General features: G+C 42.5%; 2 protein-coding genes across 9 annotated transcripts in view; one reads left to right on the top strand and one right to left on the bottom strand.

The window, feature by feature from the left end:
• The first annotated feature begins 351 nt into the window (after positions 1–351).
• Positions 352–12,645, top strand: LOC131728040 (GTPase IMAP family member 7-like). 2 transcript variants are annotated; one of them, XM_059019257.1, is made up of 2 exons: positions 352–466; positions 5,515–7,181. In XM_059019257.1, exons 1-2 carry the CDS (start codon positions 418–420, stop codon positions 6,594–6,596), a joined length of 1,131 nt encoding a protein of 376 aa, XP_058875240.1. In that variant the 5' UTR covers positions 352–417; the 3' UTR covers positions 6,597–7,181. The 2 variants fall into 2 exon arrangements, with proteins under 2 accessions (XP_058875240.1, XP_058875239.1); XM_059019256.1 differs by lacking the exon at positions 5,515–7,181 and adding an exon at positions 10,365–12,645 and having other exon boundaries at positions 368–466.
• Positions 12,646–20,423: 7,778 nt separating this feature from the next.
• Positions 20,424–25,441, bottom strand: part of LOC131728038 (histone acetyltransferase p300-like) — a 63,745-nt gene continuing 58,727 nt past the window's right edge. For all 7 annotated transcript variants that reach the window (XM_059019248.1, XM_059019250.1, XM_059019251.1 and 4 more), the window contains exon 31: positions 20,424–25,104. In XM_059019248.1, the coding sequence (XP_058875231.1) occupies positions 22,234–25,104 (2,871 nt within the window). In that variant the 3' untranslated portion in view covers positions 20,424–22,233. The remainder of the gene's footprint in view (positions 25,105–25,441) is intronic.

Here is a 25,441-nt window from a genome sequence, read left to right as displayed (position 1 = left end):
GAGTTAGTGTTCTTGGAGAGAGGATGACCCTAATCCATGAAGGACCTTATAAGTTATTATAGCAACTTTAAAATCAATTGGGTAGCTCACTGGTAACCAATGTAAGGACCTGTGCACTGCAGTGATATGTTGAGAAGGACGAGTGTGTGAAAGCAGGCTGCATGGGTTGACATGGGACTGTTTTGAGGTGCAAGGTCAATATATTGTGAACGGCACACACCCTCTGAATGACAGCATCACTGGAACCACAAGAGTCCTGCAGTGCTTGTAAGAAGTGTGACTTCTTGTGTGTTTCAACAGTCAACCAATGATGTCCAAGTAACAATGTACTGTAGGTGTGTCACTGGCTTCAGATCCTACATATAGGAACACAGACCAGAGTTTATTCAGATTACCAGCACGGGTACAGCAGAGACAATGGCTTCAAGAGAAGGAAGAATAGGACTCTTAACTGGACTACTGCGTGGTAAGAATCTATTTATATATACGTTGTGTATATACACACTAAAGTAGCATCTCCTGCAATGAATCTATCACAGATAGAAAAACCCTTATGAATGAATATTCTGAACTACATACTGATGAATAAGCTCTACTAAGAATTGGACTCTTAACTAGACTACTGCGTGGTAAGAAACTGTTTTTATATACATTGTATATATACAGACTAAGGAGGCATATCTCTTGCAATGAATGTATCACAGATAGAAAAACCCTCATGAATGAATATTCTGAACTACATACTGATGACATAGGTAAGTTATACTGCAAATAATAAAAATAATAATAATAATAATAATAATAATAATAACAACAACAACAGATGTATTTTCCGTCAAGTTTAGACAGCAAAAAAAGTTTTCTGAAGTGCTGTCCAAAAGTGCTTGATACAGTTTAATTTTTTGTTTAAATAGGTCATGCAGGATTTAAAATGAGCAAACAGCACTACATTAAGACAACCAGTAACAGGAAATAAACATTTCAGAACATTAAAAAACCAAAAACAGTGTTACAAAATTATATTATATTATATATATATATATATATATATATATATATATATATATATATGTATGTATGTATATTATATTTCTAAATTCTGGGCTATTGAGTGTTTAATAGTTATGGATAAAACAACACAAAAAACAAGATTTCAAAGCTACACTTTTACAGCTTCTGCCATCGTCTGGTACTCCAGGTGTAAATAGGCTTGTATTTATAATAATAATAACTGGTGAGCAATTTTTTCAATGGGATCATCCAGTTGATATTTCCCATAAACACACGCTCATTAACACCAGCAACAGACCAGCCACCGTGAGCTCTCACCTTACCTCACAGAGCTGCTGTCTTCAACAGAGATAATAAACTATACTGCTGGGTTAGTGTGTGTTATAAATGAGAATGTAATGCCCACCCTCGGGGTGGGATGCTTGGGTAAATCACTTGGCTTAATTCTCATATCACACACACACTACCCCATGCAGTATTCTCTATACATCGTCTCTCAAGAAATACCAGTTATTTTGTGATCTTTTGCATTACCTATTGTTACATAAAGAACAAGGAGCGAGAAGGGTTCAAACTATTCATTAGAATTCATGTCAAGGGCGTTATTTCATAACAGACTATTCCACGGTGTGGGGAAGTGTGTGGATCACAGGTATTGAAGTGTGTGGATCACAGGTATTGAAGTGTGTGGATCACAGGTATTGAAGTGTGTGAATCACAGGTATTGAAGTGTGTGGATCACAGGTATTGAAGTGTGTGGATCGCAGGTATTGAAGTGTGTGGATCACAGGTATTGAAGTGTGTGGATCACAGGTATTGAAGTGTGTGGATCACAGGTATTGAAGTGTGTGGATCACAGGTATTGAAGTGTGTGGATCACAGGTATTGAAGTGTGTGGATCACAGGTATTGAAGTGTGTGAATCACAGGTATTGAAGTGTGTGGATCACAGGTATTGAAGTGTGTGGATCGCAGGTATTGAAGTGTGTGGAGCACAGGTATTGAAGTGTGTGGATCACAGGTATTGAAGTGTGTGGATCACAGGTATTGAAGTGTGTGGATCACAGGTATTGAAGTGTGTGGATCACAGGTATTGAAGTGTGTGGAGCACAGGTATTGAAGTGTGTGGATCACAGGTATTGAAGTGTGTGGATCACAGGTATTGAAGTGTGTGGATCACAGGTATTGAAGTGTGTGGATCACAGGTATTGAAGTGTGTGGATCACAGGTATTGAAGTGTGTGGATCACAGGTATTGAAGTGTGTGGATCACAGGTATTGAAGTGTGTGGAGCACAGGTATTGAAGTGTGTGGATCACAGGTATTGAAGTGTGTGGATCACAGGTATTGAAGTGTGTGGATCACAGGTATTGAAGTGTGTGAATCACAGGTATTGAAGTGTGTGGATCACAGGTATTGAAGTGTGTGGATCACAGGTATTGAAGTGTGTGGATCACAGGTATTGAAGTGTGTGAATCACAGGTATTGAAGTGTGTGTGGATCACAGGTATTGAATCACAGGTATTGAAGTGTGTGGATCACAGGTATTGAAGTGTGTGTGGATCACAGGCATTGAAGTGTCTGGATCACAGGTACAGTGGTTTGTAGAAGTATTCATCCCTCTGCAAAGTTTTCACATTTTGTTGGCACCTGAGCGTACTCCACGACACTTTCAAATTAGACTTTACATGTAGAATCTACACAAACTACTCCACATTGATAAAGTTAATGCATATAGAATATAAATAAGTAAGATTTACAGAGATAAACAGATTAATCTCAGTTGCATAAGTATTCAACCCCTTTGCTACTGTAGCCCTAAATCAGCTCAGGTGCAAATGATTTGTTTGAAAGGTCACCAAATTAGTGAAATGGTTTCAGCCTGTGTGTACTCAAAGTGGTTTAACTTGTAGATAATTTCCCTTAGGTATATAAAGACTTTGACTGCAACTCAACTTAGTGATCCAACAAAGCAACTATGAAGACCAAGGAGCTTTCGAAACAAGTCAGGGATAGAGGTAGAGAGGCACAGAGCAGGAGAAGGGTACAAGAATATTTCAAAGGTGCTGATTATCCCTCTCAGCACAGTGAAGGCCATCATTAAGGAGTGGAAGATGCATCATACCACCCAAACACTACCCAGATCAGGTCACCCTCCCAAACTGAACAGCCGGGCAAGCAGGAAACTAGTTCAGAATGACACTCTGAAGCCAACAATGACCTTGAGAGATCTGCAAAGTTCTGTGTCTGAGATGGGAGTCAGTGTTCACACATCAACAATAAGCCGGTCCCTACACAAACCTGGCCTGTAAAGCATGTATGGAGTTTGCGAAAAAGCATGTAGATGATACTGCAGACATGTGGGAAAAGGTTTTGTGGTCAATAATAATAATAATAATAATAATAATAAACAATATTACATTTGTATTTCTAAGGTAGATTAGAGATATAAAAAAGATATACTTTTATAAGATTCGTAATTACCTGGGAAGAATTCACAAGTTTGTTTTGCACACCTGAGTTGGTTTGACTATAATTGTGAGATGAGATTGCCTTTTCGGTGTTTCATCTTGTTTTCATGTGGTGCTATATTGATATAAATGATAATAATAATGTAACTACATAATGATATCGGCAAAAAAAAAGTCTACCGGAAGCCATAATAGTAGTACAAAATGTAATAAGACAAACAATTGCACTGTTTTAAAACTGTGGGCAGGAAAATATAGTCTAATAGCAATTCACAAACCACAAAACAAACCAGCTTGATTTGGAACTGTCGTTTTTTGACTGACTTGTGTATTGTTTGTGTTTAAGGGGTTTCTTTTTGACACCCTTGATCCCAAGTTTTAGACATTTTTTTCCCCTTGGATCTAAATGGTGAAAACTGGGTCCATTGTGTATAAAAAGAATGGCGTTTAAACTGAATACATTGACAGACTTGATCTGTATTGAACATGGATTTTTTTTTTTTATCATCCTGGTCACTGTGACATATCATCACTATTCTGAGTAGTTTTTGCTTATCTAAATTCGTCATGTGTGTGTCAAAGGCATCAGCTTTCATGCTCAGCATTCATAACAAACAACTGTGTAGGGCTGACAAAGGTAACTAGTAGGTACTGTACAATACATCTACAGCACAGCCGCAGGATTTAACAAAGGTGAGTTCAACTGCCAAACCACCACTGTTTACATTATTTATTGTAAAGAATTGCATGATTGCCAGTACTGAGAGTCTAGCAACAATGCATTTCAACCAACACAACCACCATTTCAAACTGCACTGAGAATCTAGCTCCTCTCCAGTCTCTCTGCATTTCAGCCAACACCACCACCATTTCAAACAGCACTGAGAGTTTAGCATCACTCCAGCATTTCAAACAGCACTGAGTCTAGCATCACTCCAGCATTTCAAGCAACAACACCACCATTTCAAACAGCACTGAGAGTCTAGCATCACTCCAGCATTTCAACCAACACCACCACCATTTCAAACAGCTCTGAGAGTCTAGCATCACTCCAGCATTTCAACCAACACCACCACCATTTCAAACAGCACTGAGAGTCTAGCATCACTCCAGCATTTCAACCAACACCACCACCATTTCAAACAGCACTGAGAGTCTAGCATCACTCCAGCATTTCAATCAACACCACCATTTCAAACAGCACTGAGAGTCTAGCATCACTCCAGCATTTCAACCAACACCACCACCATTTCAAACAGCACTGAGAGTCTAGCATCACTCCAGCATTTCAACCAACACCACCACCATTTCAAACTGCACTGAGAGTCTAGCATCACTCCAGCATTTCAACCAACACCACCACCATTTCAAACAGCACTGAGAGTCTAGCATCACTCCAGCATTTCAACCAACACCACCACCATTTCAAACAGCACTGAGAGTCTAGCATCACTCCAGCATTTCAACCAACACCACAACCATTTCAAACAGCACTGAGAGTCTAGCATCACTCCAGCATTTCAAACAGCACTGAGAGTCTAGCATCACTCCAGCATTTCAATCAACACCACCACCATTTCAAACTGCACACATGCATATCAGCTTTATACTGAAGAAAGACCAACAAGCAACAAGAAACAGCACAACTTATAGCCCATTCAGAATGAACTAACACAACTATACCAGGACAAAGTTCCACTTAAGACCTCAGACTATATATGATCCTCCCCATCTTTATATTTTTACTTCTTTTTTCCATTCCTGCCTACGTGACTGAGTAGCCCCTCACACCTCTGCATGCTGAACGTCCCATTCGTGGATAATTAGCACACACCCACTACTCTTAATCCACACACCAAAATAGCATCTATAATGAATCGCAAAACATTCAAAAACAATTTCTAGTTAAAATGTTTGTCATTGAATTTTGTTGTAATTCACTGTTTAAACCTCAGCTTTGCTACAGGATTTCCAAATGTATATTTACAAGGATATTTTAAGTTCTAGGAAATAAACTTTCTCTTTCTCTTACAGGGCCATGGCACAAGGCTGGAGCAATAGAGGGTGTACAAACACAAACTCCCAGCTCCTCTGAAATCAGGATTGTGCTGTTTGGGAAAACTGGAGCTGGGAAGAGTGCCACAGGGAACACCATCCTGGGCAGAGAAGAGTTTGAGGCGAAAGCCAGCTCCAAATCAAAAACCAAGAAGTGTGTTAAGAGAACAGGAGAAGTTGCTGGGAGACGTGTTGCTGTGGTTGACACACCAGGCTTGTATGATACGAAGATATCTGAAGAGGAAATTAAAAGTGAGATTGCGAAATGCATCGCCCAGTCTGCCCCGGGACCCCACGCTTTCCTCCTGGTGATACAGCTGGGCCGATTCACAGAGGAAGAGAGGAAAACAGTGGAGATCATCAAGATGATTTTTGATGGGAAAGCTACAAACTACATAATCATCCTTTTTACCCGCTTGGATGATCTGGAGGAAGGGGAGACAATTGAGCAATATGTTAAAGATGCTGAAGATCACCTCAAGCAGCTGCTGATGGAATGTGGGTACAGGTATCATGCCTTCAACAACAAAGAAAAGAACGATCGCACTCAGGTCACAAAGCTCATAGAGAAAATAGAGGCCATGGTGACAGCAAACAACAACACCTACTACACCAGTGAGATGTACCAGCAAGCAGAGGCAGCGATACAAAAAAGAGAAGAAGAGATCATGAAGAAGAAGAAAGAGCAAATAGACAGGAAGAGAGAAGAGCTGAAGGGAAAGTACCAGCGAGAGCTTCAAGAAAAAATGGGGAAGATAGAAGAGTTAATCCAAGATGAAGAGAGAGAATTGAGAAAAAAAGTATTAATGTTAGAGAATACAGAAAAACAAAAGAGAGAATACACATCAGCATTGACACGTTACAAGCAAAGAGCAAGAGAAGAAGCAGAAAACTCCACAGTGCAATACATAATGACACTAGTGGAAAAGTGGGACATAATAGCAGCAGGAGCAGCAGGAGCAGCAGTAGGAACTGCAGTAGGAGGCCCAGTAGGGGCAGCAGCAGGGGCAGTAGTAGGGGCAGGAGCAGCAGCAGCAGTAAAAAACTGTTCTATAATGTGAGGCCCAGTGGAGCAGTGTCAGACAGTCCCAACAGCACACACCCAGCATGCACTATATCATGCAGAACAAATGCTTTTGTAATGTTACATAAATGTACCATTCTTTTGTTAGAACTATGATTATAAATGTTTAGTTCTCTATTGGGTATTGTGATTTCTGTAGTTAAATCTGTGATAGAAGAATATTGTTGTTCATGTGCTGTTAAATAAAAATGAATTCTCCCTGACTGATGGCCTGTGTACCTGTGTATCTGTTGTGACAGGGCAGAGGCCCTGCACAAGCAAAATGTGTGTTTTGTGGCTGGCAGCCATCTTGGGCTCAGATGTGGAGGAACAGCCTGGGGACAAGATGGCGGCTTTTACACACCCACCTGTTAAAATGTTTAACTGATAACTGCTTTAATAGTTTTTTTGAAAAAGTGTGGAATGTGGCCAGGTGGTAATGGAATGATTGTTTGTCAGTTACCCCTGGCCACACCCTATATAAGAGTGTGTAGTCGAGAGGGTGTGTACTGTGTAGTAAAGTAGTGAGCAGTTTTGTTTCTTATGTTTTCTGAATAAAACCGGACTTTCCTTTTGTTCCTGAGCCAAACCTTGTTCTTGTTTTTGTGTACGGAAACTTGTGAATACTGCACTAGACAGGCACAGCAAGCCGCTTTGAAATTGACAACGTCACACTGTACATTAACCTGACTGATGGCCTGTGTACCTGTGTATCTGTACATTACCAAGTAACACATCCTGTCTGCTCTCTCCAGCAGCGCTTCCCCAGTACAGTCAGTCAGTTTATTAATAATAAAAATAAATTCTCTCTGATTGATGGCCTGTGTACCTGTGTATCTGTACATTACCAAGTAACACATCCTGTCTGCTCTCTCCAGCAGCGCTTCCCCAGTACAGTCAGTCAGTTTATTAATAATAAAAATAAATTCTCTGTGATTGATGGCCTGTGTACCTGTGTATCTGTACATTACCAAGTAACACATCCTGTCTGCTCTCTCCAGCAGCGCTTCCCCAGTACAGTCAGTCAGGTTATTAATAATAAAAATAAATTCTCTGTGATTGATGGCCTGTGTCCCTGTGTATCTGTACATTACCAAGTAACACATCCTGTCTGCTCTCTCCAGCAGCGCTTCCCCAGTACAGTCAGTCATGTTATTTTATAAGTCAGCTAATTCAAATCTCTCTCGTGTGTTGTAAATATTCTATACTTTTTTTTACATATTAATGTTATTGTTATTTGAGGTTAAATAAGTATAAAACTGAGTTTTAATATTTTAATGCAGGGAACATGCAATATGATTAAGCAAAATATAAGCTTAATATATATGTGTGACAGGACGGAAGACCTATACATGTAAATGCCATAATCCTTCGAATTTAAGACGCACTTCTTGAACCATTTTTTGCTTCTCAAAAATATCCTGCGTTTTAAATTTGAGTAAGGCATAGTGATGTGTGTATTAAAATCAAAAACAAAAGACGGGACTACCCGAGTACACAAGCAGCAACGTGACCGAGAAAAGACAAACCGTTACTGCCCAAACTCGAATCATCCATGACATACAGGCAGCCATTTTTAAAGAAGCGTCATTAGCTTCCTGAGGAATTCAAAGTGAAGCTTTTACAATTTCAGCGTTTCTAACAAACAGTACCAGCTTGGGCAGATCGGAAATGCGGACGAGACCCCGTATTTTCCGACAGTTCACAAATTGGGAGAAACACAGGTTGCGACTGTTGTGTTTGCAATGCGGTCAATGCTGTTGTGGCTGCTGGGTTAGACGTTGCCTGATGTTGTGGAGAGTTGTGACGTGCTTGCTGTTGCTGGGATGCGTGATGCTGTAAGTGAGCGAGTGTGTGTGTGTACGACAGAGACGCCATCTGAAGTATTATAGTGTGCAGCACAGTAAACAAGCTCTGTGGTTAATCTACAACAACAACTCTGTTTTGTGTCGGTTTTGTACGATACAACAGCGTAATTGAGGTTGTATCTTTGTTTTATTGTTTCCTCAAATTGAGGGTGGGAAATTTGGGCTACGTCTTAAATTCGAGGATGTGTTAAATTCGAAGGACTACGGTAGTGTTTTGTGTATTTTGTATTTAAGTGTGGCAGGGATAGGATTAATTCCAATATGGAATGTGGCTGGGTCTTGATTGAATAATTGACCATCAATCATGTCCCAGCCACTTGGTATAAAAGGGAACATGATCCTTTGTTTGTGGAGATAGTTATGAGTAGAGCTGGGAGTAGCAGGCTGTGCTCTTGGCTATCGCACTGCGACAGCATTGCTTGGGTGAGTTTTATTTTAAAAGGTCCACACAGCAGTGTGGAGTAGTGGTTAGGGCTCTGGACTCTTGACCGGAGGGTCGTGGGTTCAATCCCAGGTGGGGGGACACTGCTGCTGTACCCTTGAGCAAGGTACTTTACCTAGATTGCTCCAGTAAAAACCCAACTGTATAAATGGGTAATTGTATGTAAAAAATAATGTGATATATTGTAATAATTGTAAGTCGCCCTGGATAAGGGTGTCTGCTAATAAATAATAATAATAATAATTTGTATTATTGATTTATTTGTAAAACTTTTTTTTCTGTAGTTCCTCTCTGTTGCTAGGGAGCGTTATCCCACCCTGCCACCATATGTAGCAGGTTAGCGTTGCGGTCAAGTCTGGTCAGTGGCAGGAAAGCAAACCCAGAGACAGAAGCTGCAGTTTTAAGCGCAATGAACACTTTTACTAGCAATAAAAACAAAAAAAAAAGGCACAGGGGCCAAAATAAAAGGTCCACACAAATCAAGTCACGCACCAAAAACACAAACTTTACTATCAGGCTGGGCAGCTGCTTTCACTGATGGCTTTCTCCTTGCTACCTCCCCCAAACAAAGGATCTTCCCTTTTATACCATGTGGCTGGGACTTGATTGATGATCAATTATTCAAATCGAGACCCAGCCACGTTCCACATTGGAATTAATCCTATCCCTGCCACACTTAAATACAAAATACACAAAACACTATTTATATATACAGGGCTTCCACCCTGTCCTAATATTATACCATGGTCCTACTGGAAGTGACTCTGCAGCAGCAGTCTCTACATAGATTGATGTTAGCCTGAACGCTAAATATGTTGGTGCCCATGACATTGTCCTCTGTCACTTTGAGGTCATGAGCATTTTGCAGTCTCTGCTGTATAAAGACAAAACACTTTCTGCTCCGTTTGTACTAATATGTTCTTCACTTTTTGCTCTGGAGCAGAAGTCACTTTGGACAGTGTGGCAAGCTTTGTAAAATAATTGAGAGAGAATCACAGAATACAGTTGTGTACCGAGTATGAAGCCAATATTGTGAAGCGTTACTGTAGGTCTTTAGAATCCAGAGAACAAAAAGTCACATGACCCCAATTTTATTTTACATTTATTTTACCAGAAAGTCACTTGAGATTAAAAATCTATTTTACAAGTAAGACCTGACCAAGAAGACTTGTAACAAACATTAACATGACATCTCACGCACACATGATGCAGTTTGCTGTTACAACATTATCAGTGATGTGCTGAAGCCATGCAAAGACACTAAGTTAATGTATTTTCAGTACCACGGAGCAAAGTAACAAAAGCTTTTTAACAGTTTCTGTGAGTATCTTAGTGACCTGCAAAATTAAAAATGATCGAGACCTGAGTTTATCAGCATTGGTACTAATTGTTAAATTACTAAGTTAACATTTTTATTTCTAGGATTTGAAAATAACCTTTTCCTTTCTTTTTGCAGGACCAGAACATGAAGATGGAGCAAAAGAGGGTGTACAAACACAAACTCCCAGCTCCTCTGAAATCAGGATTGTGCTGTTTGGGAAAAGTGGAACTGGGAAGAGTGCCTCAGGAAACACCATCCTGGGAAGCAAGGAGTTTGATTCGAGGGTCCGCTCCAGATCAGAGACTAAGGGGTGTGTTAAGAGAACAGGAGAAGTTGCTGGGAGACGTGTTGCTGTGGTCGACACACTGGGCTTGTATGATACGAAACTGTCTCAAAAGGAAGCTATATTTAATGCTGCGCAATGCATCACCAAGTCTGCCCCGGGACCCCACGCTTTCCTCCTGGTGATACAGGTGGGCCGATTCACAGAGGAAGAGAAGAGAACAGTGAAGCTAATCAAGGAGAGATTTGGTGGGAAAGCTACAAACTACATAATGGTCCTTTTTACCCGCGTGGACGATCTGGAGGAAGGGGAGACGATTGAGCAATATGTTAAAGATGCTGAAGATGATCTCGAGCAGCTGATAATGGAATGTGGGAACAGGTATCATGCCTTCAACAACAAAGAAAAGAACGATCGCACTCAGGTCACAAAGCTCATAGAGAAAATAGAAGCCATGGTGACAGCAAACAACAACACCTACTACACCAGTGAGATGTTACAGCAAGTAGATGAAAAAATAGAAAAAAGAATAATAGAGATCATGAAGGAGAAGAAAGAGCAAATAGACCTGGAGATAGAGAAGCTGAAGGGAAAGAACCAGCACAAGCTTCAAGAGGAAATGAGGCAGATAGAAGAGGAAATCCAAGACAAAGAAGAGAGAGAAATGAAAATGAGAGAATTAATGTTAGAGAATGACAAAAAACAACAGAGAGAATGCACATCAGCATTGACACATTACAAGCAAGGAGCAAGAGAAGAAGCAGAAAAATCCCCAAATACAATACAATACATAATAACAGTATTGAAAACGTGTTATGTAACAAAGGTAATAGGAGTAGCAGGAGCAATTCTATGGGGCCTAGCAGAGGCAGCAGGAGCAGTAACAGTAACAGCAGCAGTAAGAGGCCCAGTAGGGGCAAAAGCAGAGGAAGCAGCATGGGAAGCAACAGTGGCAAGAACAGGAGCAGGGTCAGCAGTAGAGGCAGGGGCAGCAGTAAGGTCAGCAGCAGGGGCAGGAGTAGGGCCAGCAGCAGGGGCAGGAGTAGGGCCAGGAGTAGGAGTAGGGCCAGCAGCAGGGGCAGGAGTAGGGCCAGCAGCAGGGGCAGGAGTAGGGCCAGCAGCAGGGGCAGGAGTAGGGCCAGCAGCAGGGGCAGGAGTAGGGCCAGCAGCAGGGGCAGGAGTAGGGCCAGCAGCAGGAGCAGGAGTAGGGCCAGCAGCAGGGGCAGGAGTAGGGCCAGCAGCAGGAGCAGGAGTAGGGCCAGCAGCAGGGGCAGGAGTAGGGCCAGCAGCAGAGCGCGGAGTAGGGCCAGCAGTAAGGCCAGGAGTAGGGCCAGCAGCAGAGCGCGGAGTAGGGCCAGCAGCAGGGGCAGGAGTAGGGCCAGCAGCAGGGGCAGGAGTAGGGCCAGCAGCAGGGGCAGGAGTAGGGCCAGCAGCAGAGCCAGGAGTAGGGCCAGCAGTAAGGCCAGGAGTAGGGCCAGCAGCAGGGGCAGGAGTAGGGCCAGCAGCAGGGGCAGGAGTAGGGCCAGCAGCAGAGCGCGGAGTAGGGCCAGCAGCAGGGGCAGGAGTAGGGCCAGCAGCAGGGGCAGGAGTAGGGCCAGCAGTGAGGCCAGGAGTAGGGGCAGCAGCAGAGCCAGGAGTAGGGCCACGAGCAGGGGCAGGAGTAGGGCCAGCAGCAGGGGCAGGAGCAGCAACAGTAAAGAAAATGTAATAACGTGAGGTCCAGTGGAACAGTGTCAGACAGTGCCAACAGCAACAGCACACACCCAGCATGCACTATATCATGCAGAACGAATGCTTTTGTAATGTCTTAGAACTATGATTATAAATGTTTAGTTCTCTATTGGGTATTGTGATTTCTGTAGTTAAATCTGTGATAGAAGAATATTGTTGTTCATGTGCTGTTAAATAAAAATAAATTCTCTGTGATTGATGGCCAGTGTCCCTGTGTATCTGTACATTACCAAGTAACACATCCTGTCTGCTCTCTCCAGCAGCGCTTCCCCAGTACAGTCAGTCAGTTTATTAATAATAAAAATAAATTCTCTGTGATTGATGGCCTGTGTACCTGTGTATCTGTACATTACCAAGTAACACATCCTGTCTGCTCTCTCCAGCAGCGCTTCCCCAGTACAGTCAGTCAGTTTATTAATAGTAAAAATAAATTCTCTCTGATTGATGGCCAGTGTCCCTGTGTATCTGTACATTACCAAGTAACACATCCTGTCTGCTCTCTCCAGCAGCGCTTCCCCAGTACAGTCAGTCAGTTTATTAATAATAAAAATAAATTCTCTCTGATTGCTGGCCTGTGTACCTGTGTATCTGTACATTACCAAGTAACACATCCTGTCTGCTCTCTCCAGCAGCACTTCCCCAGTACAGTCAGTTTATTAATAATAAAAATAAATTCTCTGTGATTGATGGCCTGTGTACCTGTGTATCTGTACATTACCAAGTAACACATCCTGTCTGCTCTCTCCAGCAGCGTTTCCCCAGTACAGTCAGTCAGTTTATTAATAATAAAAATAAATTCTCTGTGATTGATGGCCTGTGTACCTGTGTATCTGTACATTACCAAGTAACACATCCTGTCTGCTCTCTCCAGCAGCGCTTCCCCAGTACAGTCAGTCAGTTTATTAATAATAAAAATAAATTCTCTGTGATTGATGGCCTGTGTACCTGTGTATCTGTACATTACCAAGTAACACATCCTGTCTGCTCTCTCCAGCAGCGCTTCCCCAGTACAGTCAGTCAGTTTATTAATAATAAAAATAAATTCTCTGTGATTGATGGCCTGTGTACCTGTGTATCTGTACATTACCAAGTAACACATCCTGTCTGCTCTCTCCAGCAGCGCTTCCCCAGTACAGTCAGTCAGTTTATTTGCATGTTGTTTTATAACAGTGAAATCGCTTTCCTGTCTTAAATATTCTGTACTTTTATACATATTAATGTTGTTTGAGGTTAAATAATTATAACACTAAGTAAATATTTGAGGTGTTACAGCAAGTAAATGAAAACATAGATAGTATAGAATATAGAGTATAGAGATCATGAAGGAGAAGAAAGAGCGAGAAGACGGGGAGAGAAAGGAGCTAAAGGGATAGTACCAGCGAGAGCTTCAAGAGAAAATGAGGAAGACAGAAGAGGAAATCCAAGATAAAGAAGAGAGAGAAACGAGAGAGAGAGACAACGTTAGAGTGGGCATTGTAGAAGCACGTCACAGGGAAGATGCAAGATGGGAAGCAGAAAACTCCAATAGTTTCACAAAGCAATGCATAGGAATAGTAGTAAAAGGAGCAGCAGTGGCAGCAGCAGTAGGAGAAGCAGGAGTCTGACCGTGGCAATGACTTTAACAGCAACAGGAGGATTTGGAAAACGAGCTACTGAAGCAGTGAGAGAACGCTGTTCTACACAGCGAGTCACAGACAGTGCCAAATAACACACCCACACCCCCACACACACACTGACACACCCACACTGACACACACACACACACCACTTGCAGGTCAAACAGTTTTTAAGGGTATTTTCTTTTTCTTTAAGCCACAAGATTCCTGGATCAATTATCAGAACTATAGCCTGACATGTTGGAAAAACACAACAAGTAGAGAAAATCAGTTTAGAATCAATAGTGTGTTTCGATAGAGCAGGGGTGTCCAATTACTCCACTCCAGGTTTTACAGGTACAGTGAGATCATGATCCACTGCACGGTCTGGATGGAGGTTTAATTGGTTCAATTGAACAATTTAGAGCAGGGCTGGAACAAAGACCAGGACTGGAATTATCAGCTTTGGCCACCCTGCTATAGCACATGTATTGGGAATCCATTGTTACACAGTTTAGTGGGTTTTTTTAAAGATTTTTTATACTGCTTTTGTAACAATTCTGGTTATTAAGGTGGGGTGGGGGTTAGTTGATAACTGTGTGCAGGTGAAAGTTCTGCAGTGAGATCTATCCATGGACAGGGACTTTGCTAAGAAGGTGCTCCTGCCCAAACTGACTGGCCTGTGAGTCCCTCGGTTTAAATAACTTTCAACATAAAGGGAGACTCGGGGTTCATTATCAGCCTCTACCTAGCCAGGATCAACCACAGAAGGATGGAAAGGTGGATTCCCTGCTGCTGTGAAATACTTTTAAACAATCCAGCTGTGGTTAACATAGGAGAGGCTTCTCGTAAAGATGAAGTCTTTTTTTATTCAAACACCACATTAAAAAATGAATCTGTATGAGTAGATTCTGTTGCTCCAATATTGAGATGCAATCATTTCATTGAAATACAAATCAATAGATATTTATTAAGTGATGCTTTTTCATTACAGTTCTATGTTGTGGAATGAAGAAAGCTCTGTATGTATTACAAAACCAACCAGAAACAACTCAGGTGCCTTCAACCCCCCCCTGAATTTACATTTAACAACTCAGGTGCCTTCAACCCCCCCCTGAATTTATATTTAACAACTCAGGTGCCTTCAAACCTCCCCTGAATTTATATTTAACAACTCAGGTGCCTTCAACCCCCCCCCCTGAATTTATATTTAACAACTCAGGTGCCTTCAAACCTCCCCTGAATTTATATTTAACAACTCAGGTGCCATCAACCCCCCCCCCCTGAATTTATATTTAACAACTCAGGTGCCTTCAACCCCCCCCCTGAATTTACATTTAACAACTCAGGTGCCTTCAACCCCCCCTGAATTTATATTTAACAACTCAGGTGCCTTCAAACCCCTCCCTAAATTTATATTTTATTATTATTATTATTATTATTATTATTATTTCTTTCTTAGCAGACGCCCTTATCCAGGGCGACTTACAATTGTTACAAGATATCACATTATTTTTACATACAATTCCCCATTTATACAGTTGGGTTTTTACTGGAGCAATCTAGGTAAAGTACCTTGCTCAAGGGTACAGCAGCAGTGTCCCCCACCTGGGATTGAACCCACGACCCTCCGGTCAAGAGTCCAGAGCCCTAGCCACTACTCCACACAGCTGCCTTCAACCCCCCCTGAATTTATATTTAATAGCTTTTTTTTTGCTAACTTTGCACTGGAATAAAACGCTTTAAGAAACAGCCTGGTAGGTCCATCCCTGTTTAAATATCTGGTTGAGAAGCATTGCTTTGTACAGCCTACCTCACAGCACTGATCCCTCCCGCTTGCAGCCCGCCAGCGCCACCTGCTGATGAAACAGAGAATTACCATCCACCTCCACAACAGAAACATTTCTATCCGCTTTCAAAAACAGTGACAAATATATATTTTTAACATTAACCTATAAATACGTTTTTTTGTTTGTTTGTTTTTTTATTAAGAAGCGTAAACACTAGAGGTTAACATTATGAATTTAGCAGATAGTTTGTGAAGGTTTTTACAAATCACCACCAAAGCTAATAATAATAATAATAATAATAATAATAATAATAATAATAATAATAATAATAATAATAATAATAATAAAACACATGTATATTTTATTGGTTTTAATAACATTTTTTAAACGGTCAATTTTCTGTTTGCGGACGGATTCTAGTAAGAAAAAAATCCGGGTCCGGTCTATTTAATAAAAACAAAACAGAACAGGATCTTGTTTTTTTACAAAGCAAGTTCCAGGAGGCAGTCTGCTAAATAAATTCAATTGACTTCCATAAAAATAAAAAATAAAACAATTACAAAATTTAAAAATGCATAATTTTAAAAATTAAACAAATTGTGTATCCTTTAAATCACATAGACTTGCTGAGTTGGGTTTCATAATAAATGTGATCGTTCTAAAAACAAAACGAAATACAAAACAAAACGAAATACATTTTAAATTTCCATTATAAGGTTGACATACTATCTCGTTATTTAGACTTTGGATCTCGTTATTTCGACTTACGATAACGAGACACTAAGTCAAAACAACGAGATAGTAATTCAAAATAAGGAGATACGAAGTCAAAATCATGAGATAGTATGTCAACTTTATAATGGAAATTTAAAATCTATTTCGTTTTTTGTTTTTGTTTTTTGGTGTCGGAAATATATAGATATCTATCTCTCTCTCTCTCTCTCTCTCTCTCTCTCTCTCTCTCTCTCTCTATATATATATATATATATATATTCTTTTTTAAACGGGTAAAATAAGCTAGTTTGGCAAGTGCTCTCTTATAGTGCTTTGTGAAACTGTCCCTGTATTACAAATACAAGCACCGACGGTTTTGACAGGATGTAAAATTGAACATTTAAACTGCGGTCAACACTGGGCGAGTTTTCTCGACCTATCTTTAAACGACCAATACAATATTTATTAAGTTTAATACAAAAATAATTATGGTCCAGCAAATCCTCGTTTAACTTTTTTTTTTTTTTTTTAAATTCACACCCTCGAAAATATTCCAAGTTAAAAAATTAAGTTAGCGCCAGTCACAAACAGAAAACAAATACGTTAAAAAAAACATTTCCAAGCTCAAACAAGCTAAATTCTACGTAAACGTTTATAAACACATCGATAATTCTCTTCTGACACAATTTATAATAATTATCATTAATACAATTACAAAAGTTTCGTTGAAATTAACAGGCCGTCTTGTCTTATTGTGAGGCTAAGCTAGTCAGAAAATGAAAACATACATATACCATACATACACAATTTATAAAATTAATTTATTTTATAATTGTATAATTTCTCGTATAATTCATATTTGCGTTAAAAAAAATATTTAAAATGGGAAAATATGTCGATATATTTTTAAGGAGACTAAACGTACCTCTGTCTGTCTCTCACTCTCCCGCTCAACGGCAGTTAGGCTCCTGAAATTCAAACTCACCTCAGCGCGCGCACTGGAACACTGAAGCCAACGGTTTTCAAAGCGTTTCTCAAACACACATAAATATACATATCAGTAATACCCGTCGAAATCCTGAATAGACTTCAATATTTTTTATTTTATTTTGCTGCTGAGGGAATTTTTTTTCAGTTATTATTATTTTATTTTCTGGGGGGTCACGTGTATTTTTATTTATTTATTTTTTACCTGAAAATGTATTTGAAGTGTGGGACCCATCTTGTGAAGACCGTGTTATGAAACGCGTAAGTGTTTAAATTCAGACTCGGATACAACCCTCAGATACATTAGGAATATATTTGTTTGTTTGTTTGTTTTTCAAACTATTTAACTTTAAACTTTATATAAAAATACAACAGAACAAAATATTGAATGATTACATACCTTCCTTATACGTCGTGCTTGACGTTTTTGGTTTTAACCGATAATAACTTAACAAAAACACACCCATAGACCTATTTAAAAATATATATAATTTTCTTAAACCGATAAACCTGGGTTTTGTCGATATATTTTAAATAATGTTAATTATTCACTACTCTTTCCACATGAAGAAAACGGCTTTCAGAAGGCGGGCAGTGTGCAAAGACAGACACGCTACTGACCAATCGTCAATGTTGTTGGAAATACGTAATAGGCTAGGGAAGTAATACGTCACGTGCTTAGCAACGGGCTTAACGACCACGAACCAGGTTATAAACAAACTAGCAACATGTCGTCGCTAGTTCGTTTTTATGCCGTTAAGGAGGTTTTATTCAGAGTGGATGAACCGAAAAGCTTATTGAAATATAAACTACATCAATATCAAACCTTAAAATCAGATTAGAGTACCATGAAGGATGTTTAATCTTAGGAGAAATATGTGAATAAGTTGTTGTATGCTGGTTGAGATTACTGTTATTATTGCAGGACGCTGTATAGTGATACACTGAGACGCGGGAGGGAGGGAGAGCGGAGTAAAACGAGATCTGTTACTGCTCTGCTCCCCCTTCTGCGATTCAAAATGCATGCAGAGTTCAACCTGTGGACCTGCTCGCTTCGACACAGCAAGTTAACCTGTCTGTGTGTGTGTGTGTGTGTGTGTGTGTGTGTGTGTGTGTGTGTAACGTACATGCAGTTCATTATAGAAACTGGAAACTCTATGCGTTTGAGTGAAGTTTATTTTTCATTAACGATTTTGCCACAAGTAATAAAAAACGAAAAAACACATCCGAACCAAAAATAATAATAAAAAAAAAGATGCAAGCCCAACTTATACACCAATTTAAATAATAATAGTACTACTACTACTATTATTAATAATAATAATAATAATAATAATAATAATACCCATTTTCAGGAAGAAAGGCGAGGCAGGCGGAGTTTGTGACGTGTTGTCGAGGCAGATGAGTTTGTGACGTGTTGTCGAGGCAGATGGAGTTTGTGACGTGTTGTCGAGGCAGACGATGGAGTTTGTGACGTGTTGTCGAAGCAGACGATGGAGTTTGTGACGTGTTGTCGAGGCAGACGATGGAGTTTGTGACGTGTTGTCGAGGCAGATGAGAGTTTGTGACGTGTTGTCGAGGCAGATGGAGTTTGTGACGTGTTGTCGAAGCAGACGATGGAGTTTGTGACGTGTTGTCGAGGCAGACGATGGAGTTTGTGACGTGTTTTCGATAAACGATGGGAAGCAGCGCCATCTATTGGACAGGCAGTGTAAGTCACATTCCCCATACTGGAAAAAAAACACAAAACCTCTCTCCCTATAGATAAAGGACAAAGGACTGTAGGTACACAAAAATGTGAATTGATTTAAAAAAAAAAAAAATCTATAATGTTTTATCATTTATTCGTATTTGTTTGTACCTACATGACGTTTTACTTTTTAATTTTGCACCTTCTGGAACAGTTCTCCTTTTTCAAATTGATCTCTCGCTCTCTCTCTCTCTCTCTATATATATATACACACACACATACAGACACACTGCCGATTAAGACAGACCCAAACAGCTCTCGTTAGTCAGTATAAACTAACCTGGCATATCATACAGAACCATTGCAATGCCACTTGTGCAGTTCTGCTGTCATGTTTAAGGACGTTTTCACCATTAAACAAACCCAGTCTCCCAGTAAGCCGACACAGAAATCGACACAAAAATAAGAAGGTGGCAACAGACAAGTCCTACAAACACGAAGACTTCTGATCAGAATCCTCATTTTATAATACAGCCCCTTCAACTATCAAACACCTGTCGGGGTGTCAGTTTACATGCCCACCTGGCATCTCTGCATGGGCACACTCTCACAGAGCTTCACATTTACACTGAAGACGCTGAGAGAGACTTCTAGTGGAAACGTTTGCCGTTGAATTTACACTGAAGACGCTGAGAGAGACTTCTAGAGGAAACGTTTGCCATTGAATTTACACTGAAGACGCTGAGAGAGACTTCTAGAGGAAACGTTTGCCATTGAATTTACACTGAAGACGCTGAGAGAGACTTCTAGTGGAAACGTTTGCCATTGAATTTACACTGAAGATGCTGAGAGACTTCTAGTGGAAACGTTTGTCATTGCATTTGGGTTTTTGTATTTCTAGATTCAGTGTCTAGAAGTTATGGATGACTTGTCTAAATGCTGGTCTAAGTATCATCAATTCTACATTACAGTCACCCTGAGAGTACTCAAAAGTATTTGGGCAACACATTTATTTAAGAATTAGGATTGTGCTACACCACCCAAGTCAGAAAAAAATTTCAAATCTCTTCAAAAGCAGTCTGTTGTTTTTTTCTTCATGTAATTTTGAAAGTTTATTCAGAAAGAGAGTTTAAGAAAAAATAAAATAAATTAAAAATAAAAACCAAAACAGCCAACCAGCTTTCCAGAAACGGTACAAACATACGTTTTAATGTACAATTAAATAATTGGTAAAAATAAAATAAACCTGACAAAAAAAACAAAGTGTTTCTTTGCATCCTTTCAGCAAGCACCAGAATTATTATTATTATATATTTTTTAATGAACCAAGCAGAGCGCATTAAAATGTTTGTGTGTATGTGTGTGCGCGTGCGCAAGTGTTTTGGACTCTCATTCTCCAGCAAAAAAGTCTCACACATTTTTTATTAACAATAGATCAGAAACAAAATACAAATCATAAGATTCTATACAGTGATCCAAAGTACTTCCATATTTATATATAACAATAATAATAATAATAATAATAATAACAAGAATCAAAATTGCATGATGTACAACATTTTCTCAGAAGAGGGAAATCGGAACAAAGACAAAGGGGTCGTGTCGTGTGTGTTTTTGTCGTTCTGCCTCCCCTTTTCGGACTTTCAAGTTTGACTGTAGTTTCAATCCAAGTCTGTAGCAGACAGCGAGAAAGCGAGAGAGATCCCAGATAAAGAGGGAGAGGGCAGGGGGACAAAAGTTCCTGCTGGAGGGTCCATTTTTGTCCCACTGAAGTCTTTCCCCCCCCACACCAGAGAGACACACACAGGGGCCCGTCCTGTCTGCTTAAACTGTGGCCCTTCTCATTACACATTCCGTCTTCCTGAAAAACGATCCGAGGCCAACCCAGATAAGGGAAAAAAAAACAAAAAACAGTTGTCCTTTTCTCCTCCTCATGTTCACAGATCCGGAGAGAGATGTTTTAGTTTTTTTGTATATATAAAAAAAAATAAAAAAAATAATCCATTTATTTTTTCTGGCAGCTGCCCAAATGTTCTTGAATTATTATTTTTTAATTATTATTGTTGTTATTATTATTTCCATGTTGTTTTTGGATGTATATGTGCAAACAAAAAAAAAATTAAAAAAACAAAGAACGAAACAGAAGTAGTTTGTATCCTTATTTAAATCTGTACAGGCTTTTTTTTTGTTTAAAAAAAGGTTCATATAGGTCGTCGAAAAAGTAGAAAAATCAGTCCGTGTGTTGGCTTAAAGTTCACCGAAAAATTTAAAACCGGGGAGAGAGAGAGAGAGAGACCCTTTTAAAGTTAATTGAAAAATACTCATTTGAGAGAATGCAAGAAAGAAAGAGGGGGAGGGACAGGGGTGGGCTTTTTTTTTTGGGGGGGGGGGTGGAGGGGTTCGTAAAAGTTCTTTACAGTCTTTTTGGGTACCCCATGTTTTCCCAACCCTCCCAGGTCCTTCTGGGATATCCATACATACTCCCCACAGCAAGCAAACCACTTATTATTTCACATCCGTTATTAAGGATTGGACAGGGCAGACTTACAAAGACAGTTGCATGTAAAAATAAAATATATATATATATATATATATATAAATATATATAAAACAAAACCAAAAAAATGGTGTTAAACCAGCAATGAAACCTTTAAACAAGAAAACCCAGGCTACTGAAAAACGCAGAAAATTATACAGTTTATTTATTTAAATGGAGATCAGTTTAAAAGCAGCCTCCCCCTCCCAACCACCACCTTTTTTTTTTCTTTTAATCTCTGTCGTTTTAACAAAAATATATTCTTTGTACAGTCAGCTATCCCTTAGTATTCTCTTTGAATCTGAACATCCAAGCACACTTTGAGGGCTGGTATTTTAAACGCTGATATCGCTTCTGTTAAGAAAAAAAAAAAAACAACAAAACAATGTTAATCATAAAAAAATCCACACAGTTTAATGTTTTTGCCTTTTCATTTTAAAAAGAAAAGCATATATATTTTAGAACTGTCATCATTCTTGGAGGGGTGAGGGAGAGGAGATTGAAAATTGTCCTTCCTTTTAATAATAATAATAATAATAATAAACATCATTTATTTTCTGCATGGTTTTCAAACACCCACAGGAAGGCCTGTGTACGTATGCGCTTGTGTGAAAAATTAAATAGAAAAAAAAATAATAATAATAACAATAATAATAATTATAATAATAAAAAGCAATGCTACAACATGTCTAGTGTACTGTGAGAAATGTTCTGGCCCATATCCGGGTTATTCGACGCACACATGTCCTGTCCGCTGGCCCCCCCTTGCATCCCCCCCATCCCCGGGTTCATCAGCATGGGGTTCTGTTCCGACGACCCGAACGGACCCTGATCCATAGAGTTTCCCAGCTGCTGCTGAGGCACCACCATGTGGGCCGGGTGAGTCGGGTGGTGCCCGGGGTGTGGGGAGCCCGTCTGAGGGGAGACGTGATGTGGGGAGGGCTGGGGCTGCATGCGGGGGGAGGGGCTGGAGTGGGGGGGCTGCGACTGGGGCCGGGGGGAGGGCACGGGCTGGGGGGAGCGCACTTGGTGGCTGAGCGAGGAAGGCAGGGGCTGGCCCTGGAGGTGTGGAGACTGGGACAGCTGCTGCTGCTGCTGCTGCTGCTGCTGGGGGCTCATGGGGTTGCTGTGGTGGACTGGACTGCCTCCCATCTGCTGCTGATGAAGTAGCCTCTGCTGTAGAACGTGCTGCTGTTGAGAAACATCGCCCCCTGGCTGCTGCTGCTGCTGCTGCATTGCCACCAACGACCCTTGCTGCTGCTGCTGCTGCAGCTGCTGTAAGTGGTGTTGCTGCTGCTGCTGCATGCGTTGTTGCTGCACTGCTGCTGCAACCTGTTGCTGAGTGACTGCGTTCTGACCCCCGTACACCTGCTGCTGCTGCTGCTGCTGCTGCACCTGCTGCTGCTGCTGGTACCCTGCGGGCTGCTGGAACTGTGCGTGGTTGCTCATCTGCTGCTGAGCTGCAGCGGCGGCTGCTGCAGCTGCAGCTTGTTGTTGTTGTTGATGCTGCTGCTGCTGCTGCTGCTGCATGAGCTGCCGTCGCATTAGCAGCTCCCTGTACTGCGGGTTCATCGCTGGGTGGTTGATGTTCATTGGCTGCCCTCCTCCTCCTCCTCCCACCATCCCTGGCTGTTGCACTTGTTGCTGTTGCTGGTTCACTACTTGCTGCTGCTGCTGCTGCTGCTGGTTCACTACTTGCTGTTGGGCTGCCATGCCTCCCACCACAGCCCTCTGCATCTGCTGCTGCTGCTGAAGCTGGCTCATATTAGGCAGCCCTCCCACCACCCCTCCGGGACCACCTCCTTGCCCAGGGTGCATTTGGTTGGGAGGCTGCTGCTGCTGCTGCTGCTGCTGTCCCCCTCCCGGTCCGGGTCCCGCCCCTCCTCCTCCTCCTCCTCCTCCTCCCTGGTACTTGGCTGCCCTCTGCTTGATGAAGGCAGCCATGAGCTGCGGGTTTGAGCGGAGGATGTTGAGGACTTGCTGCTGCTGGAGGGGGGAGCTGGGGGAACGCAGGGTCCGGAGCAGGTCCTGGAGGGCGGCCTGGGGGTGGGTACCCCGGTTCGGACCCACGGTTTGAGCCCCAACTTGCTGCTGCTGCTGCTGGATCTGTTGCTGCTGGATCTGTTGCTGCTGCTGCTGCTGCTGTTGTTGTAGAGACGGGTGTCCCATCTGAAGTAACATTGCCTGTCTTTGTTGCTGCTGCTGCTGCTGCTGCAATTGCTGGCTAACCCACTGCTGCTGCTGCTGCTGTTGCTGGGGCATTTGCTGCTGGGGCATTTGCTGCTGCACTTGCATTTGCTGCTGCGCCACCGACTGGGGCATCACTTGCTGCCCCACCGCCAGCCCCTGCTGTTCCAGGTGAACCCTGGCAGCTACTGCGGCCGCTGCCGCCGCGGCAGCCGGAGACTGCGAGGGCAGGGAAGGGTGATTCATGCCTCCCCCCCCACCGCCGCCGCCTCCCATCCCACCAGGCTGGACCCCCATCTGGTGGTGCGGGTTGCTCATGGCTGCAGCCGCCGCTGCCGCCTGCCTCTGAAAGATCTGAGCCTGGGCCATCTGCCTCTGCGTCTCTGCCGCCCTCTGGATCTGCATGGCCATCTCCACGGCCGCTGGAGGAGGGCCAGGAGGAGGCGCGCCTCCTCCACCTCCTCCTCCTTGCCCCTGCTGCGGCTGCTGCTGCTGGGGTTGGGGTTGAGACTGGGGCTGGTGGGGAGGGGTGGCTGGCCCAAGCCCGGGCTTGCCCTGGGAGTGAAGCTGACCAGGGGGCCGGCCGTAAGGAGGGAGGCTGTTGGGTGGGATCTGGGCTTGCTGTGGAGTCTGGAGCTGCTGCTGCTGCTGCTGCTGCAGCTGTTGGGGCATTTGCTGTTGCTGTAAACCCCCGTGCTGTGGGGTGAGCTGACCAGGGGTCTGCATCTGCTGCGAGGGAGTCTGAGGGGTGGGGGGCTGGGTGCTGGTCGGCGTGGTGGGAGCCACGCCCCCCGGGGACGGCAACCCCTGCTGCGACGAAGAGGATGACGACGACGAAGAGGAACAGGGAGGAGGAGGAGGAGGGGGGGGCTGTCCCGCTCCTGTCCCGGTCACAGCTCCGGCCCCCACCACCCTCTGCATGCTGGCCATCCTCCTCCTCAGCATCTGCGCTTGCTGGAGCCGGTGCTGCAGCTGCTGCTGCCTCAGCTTGTGCTTGATGTTGAGGCAGAAAGGCACGGGGCACTTGTTCTCCTGGCAGTGCTTGGCGTGGTAGCAGCAGAGGGCGATGAGCTGCTTGCAGATGGGGCAGCCCCCGTTGGTCTTGCGCTTGCAGCCCTTGGTGTGCTGCACCACCCTCTTCATCTTCTGGCAGGAAGGCAGGGAGCAGTTGGCGTTGCGGCACTGGCAGGCGTGCACCAGGGACTGGATGCAGCGCTGGATGGAGAGGCGCCGGGAGTCTCCGGGGCTCTGGGTGGAGGCGGAGGCGGAGCTGCCGCTCTCGTCGTCCAGACCCAGACCCAGCTTCTCCATCTTGTGCTCGTGGCGCTTGGTGCTGTAGCAGGTGATGCACAGGTCGTAATCCTGAGAGAGAGAGAGAGAGGGGGGGGGGGGGGGGGGGTTAGAGACGGGCTCAGAGTGGGGAGGGTTTTTTTTTTTTAAATTTAATTCCCCTAAACGTTATTTCAGTGCAAAGTTAGCTGTATGTATTGTATATAAAACACACACAAATACATACATATGCGCATACACTTAAATTAAACCACCTTTGGATATGTCTTTTCAGAAATATATATATATATAAAAATAAATCACACAGATCCAGACACACACACACACACACACACACACACACACAGCCCCTCCCAGACAGCGCAGTGCCAGCCCTTACTGTAGAGACAGAGAGACACACTGAGATAAT

The sequence above is a fragment of the Acipenser ruthenus genome, unplaced genomic scaffold, assembly GCF_902713425.1.
Source record: "Acipenser ruthenus unplaced genomic scaffold, fAciRut3.2 maternal haplotype, whole genome shotgun sequence".
Taxonomy (NCBI): Eukaryota; Metazoa; Chordata; class Actinopteri; order Acipenseriformes; family Acipenseridae; genus Acipenser; species Acipenser ruthenus.
The sequence above is the reverse complement of the archived record's forward strand: the minus strand, read 5'-3'. Positions and strand labels throughout refer to the sequence as shown.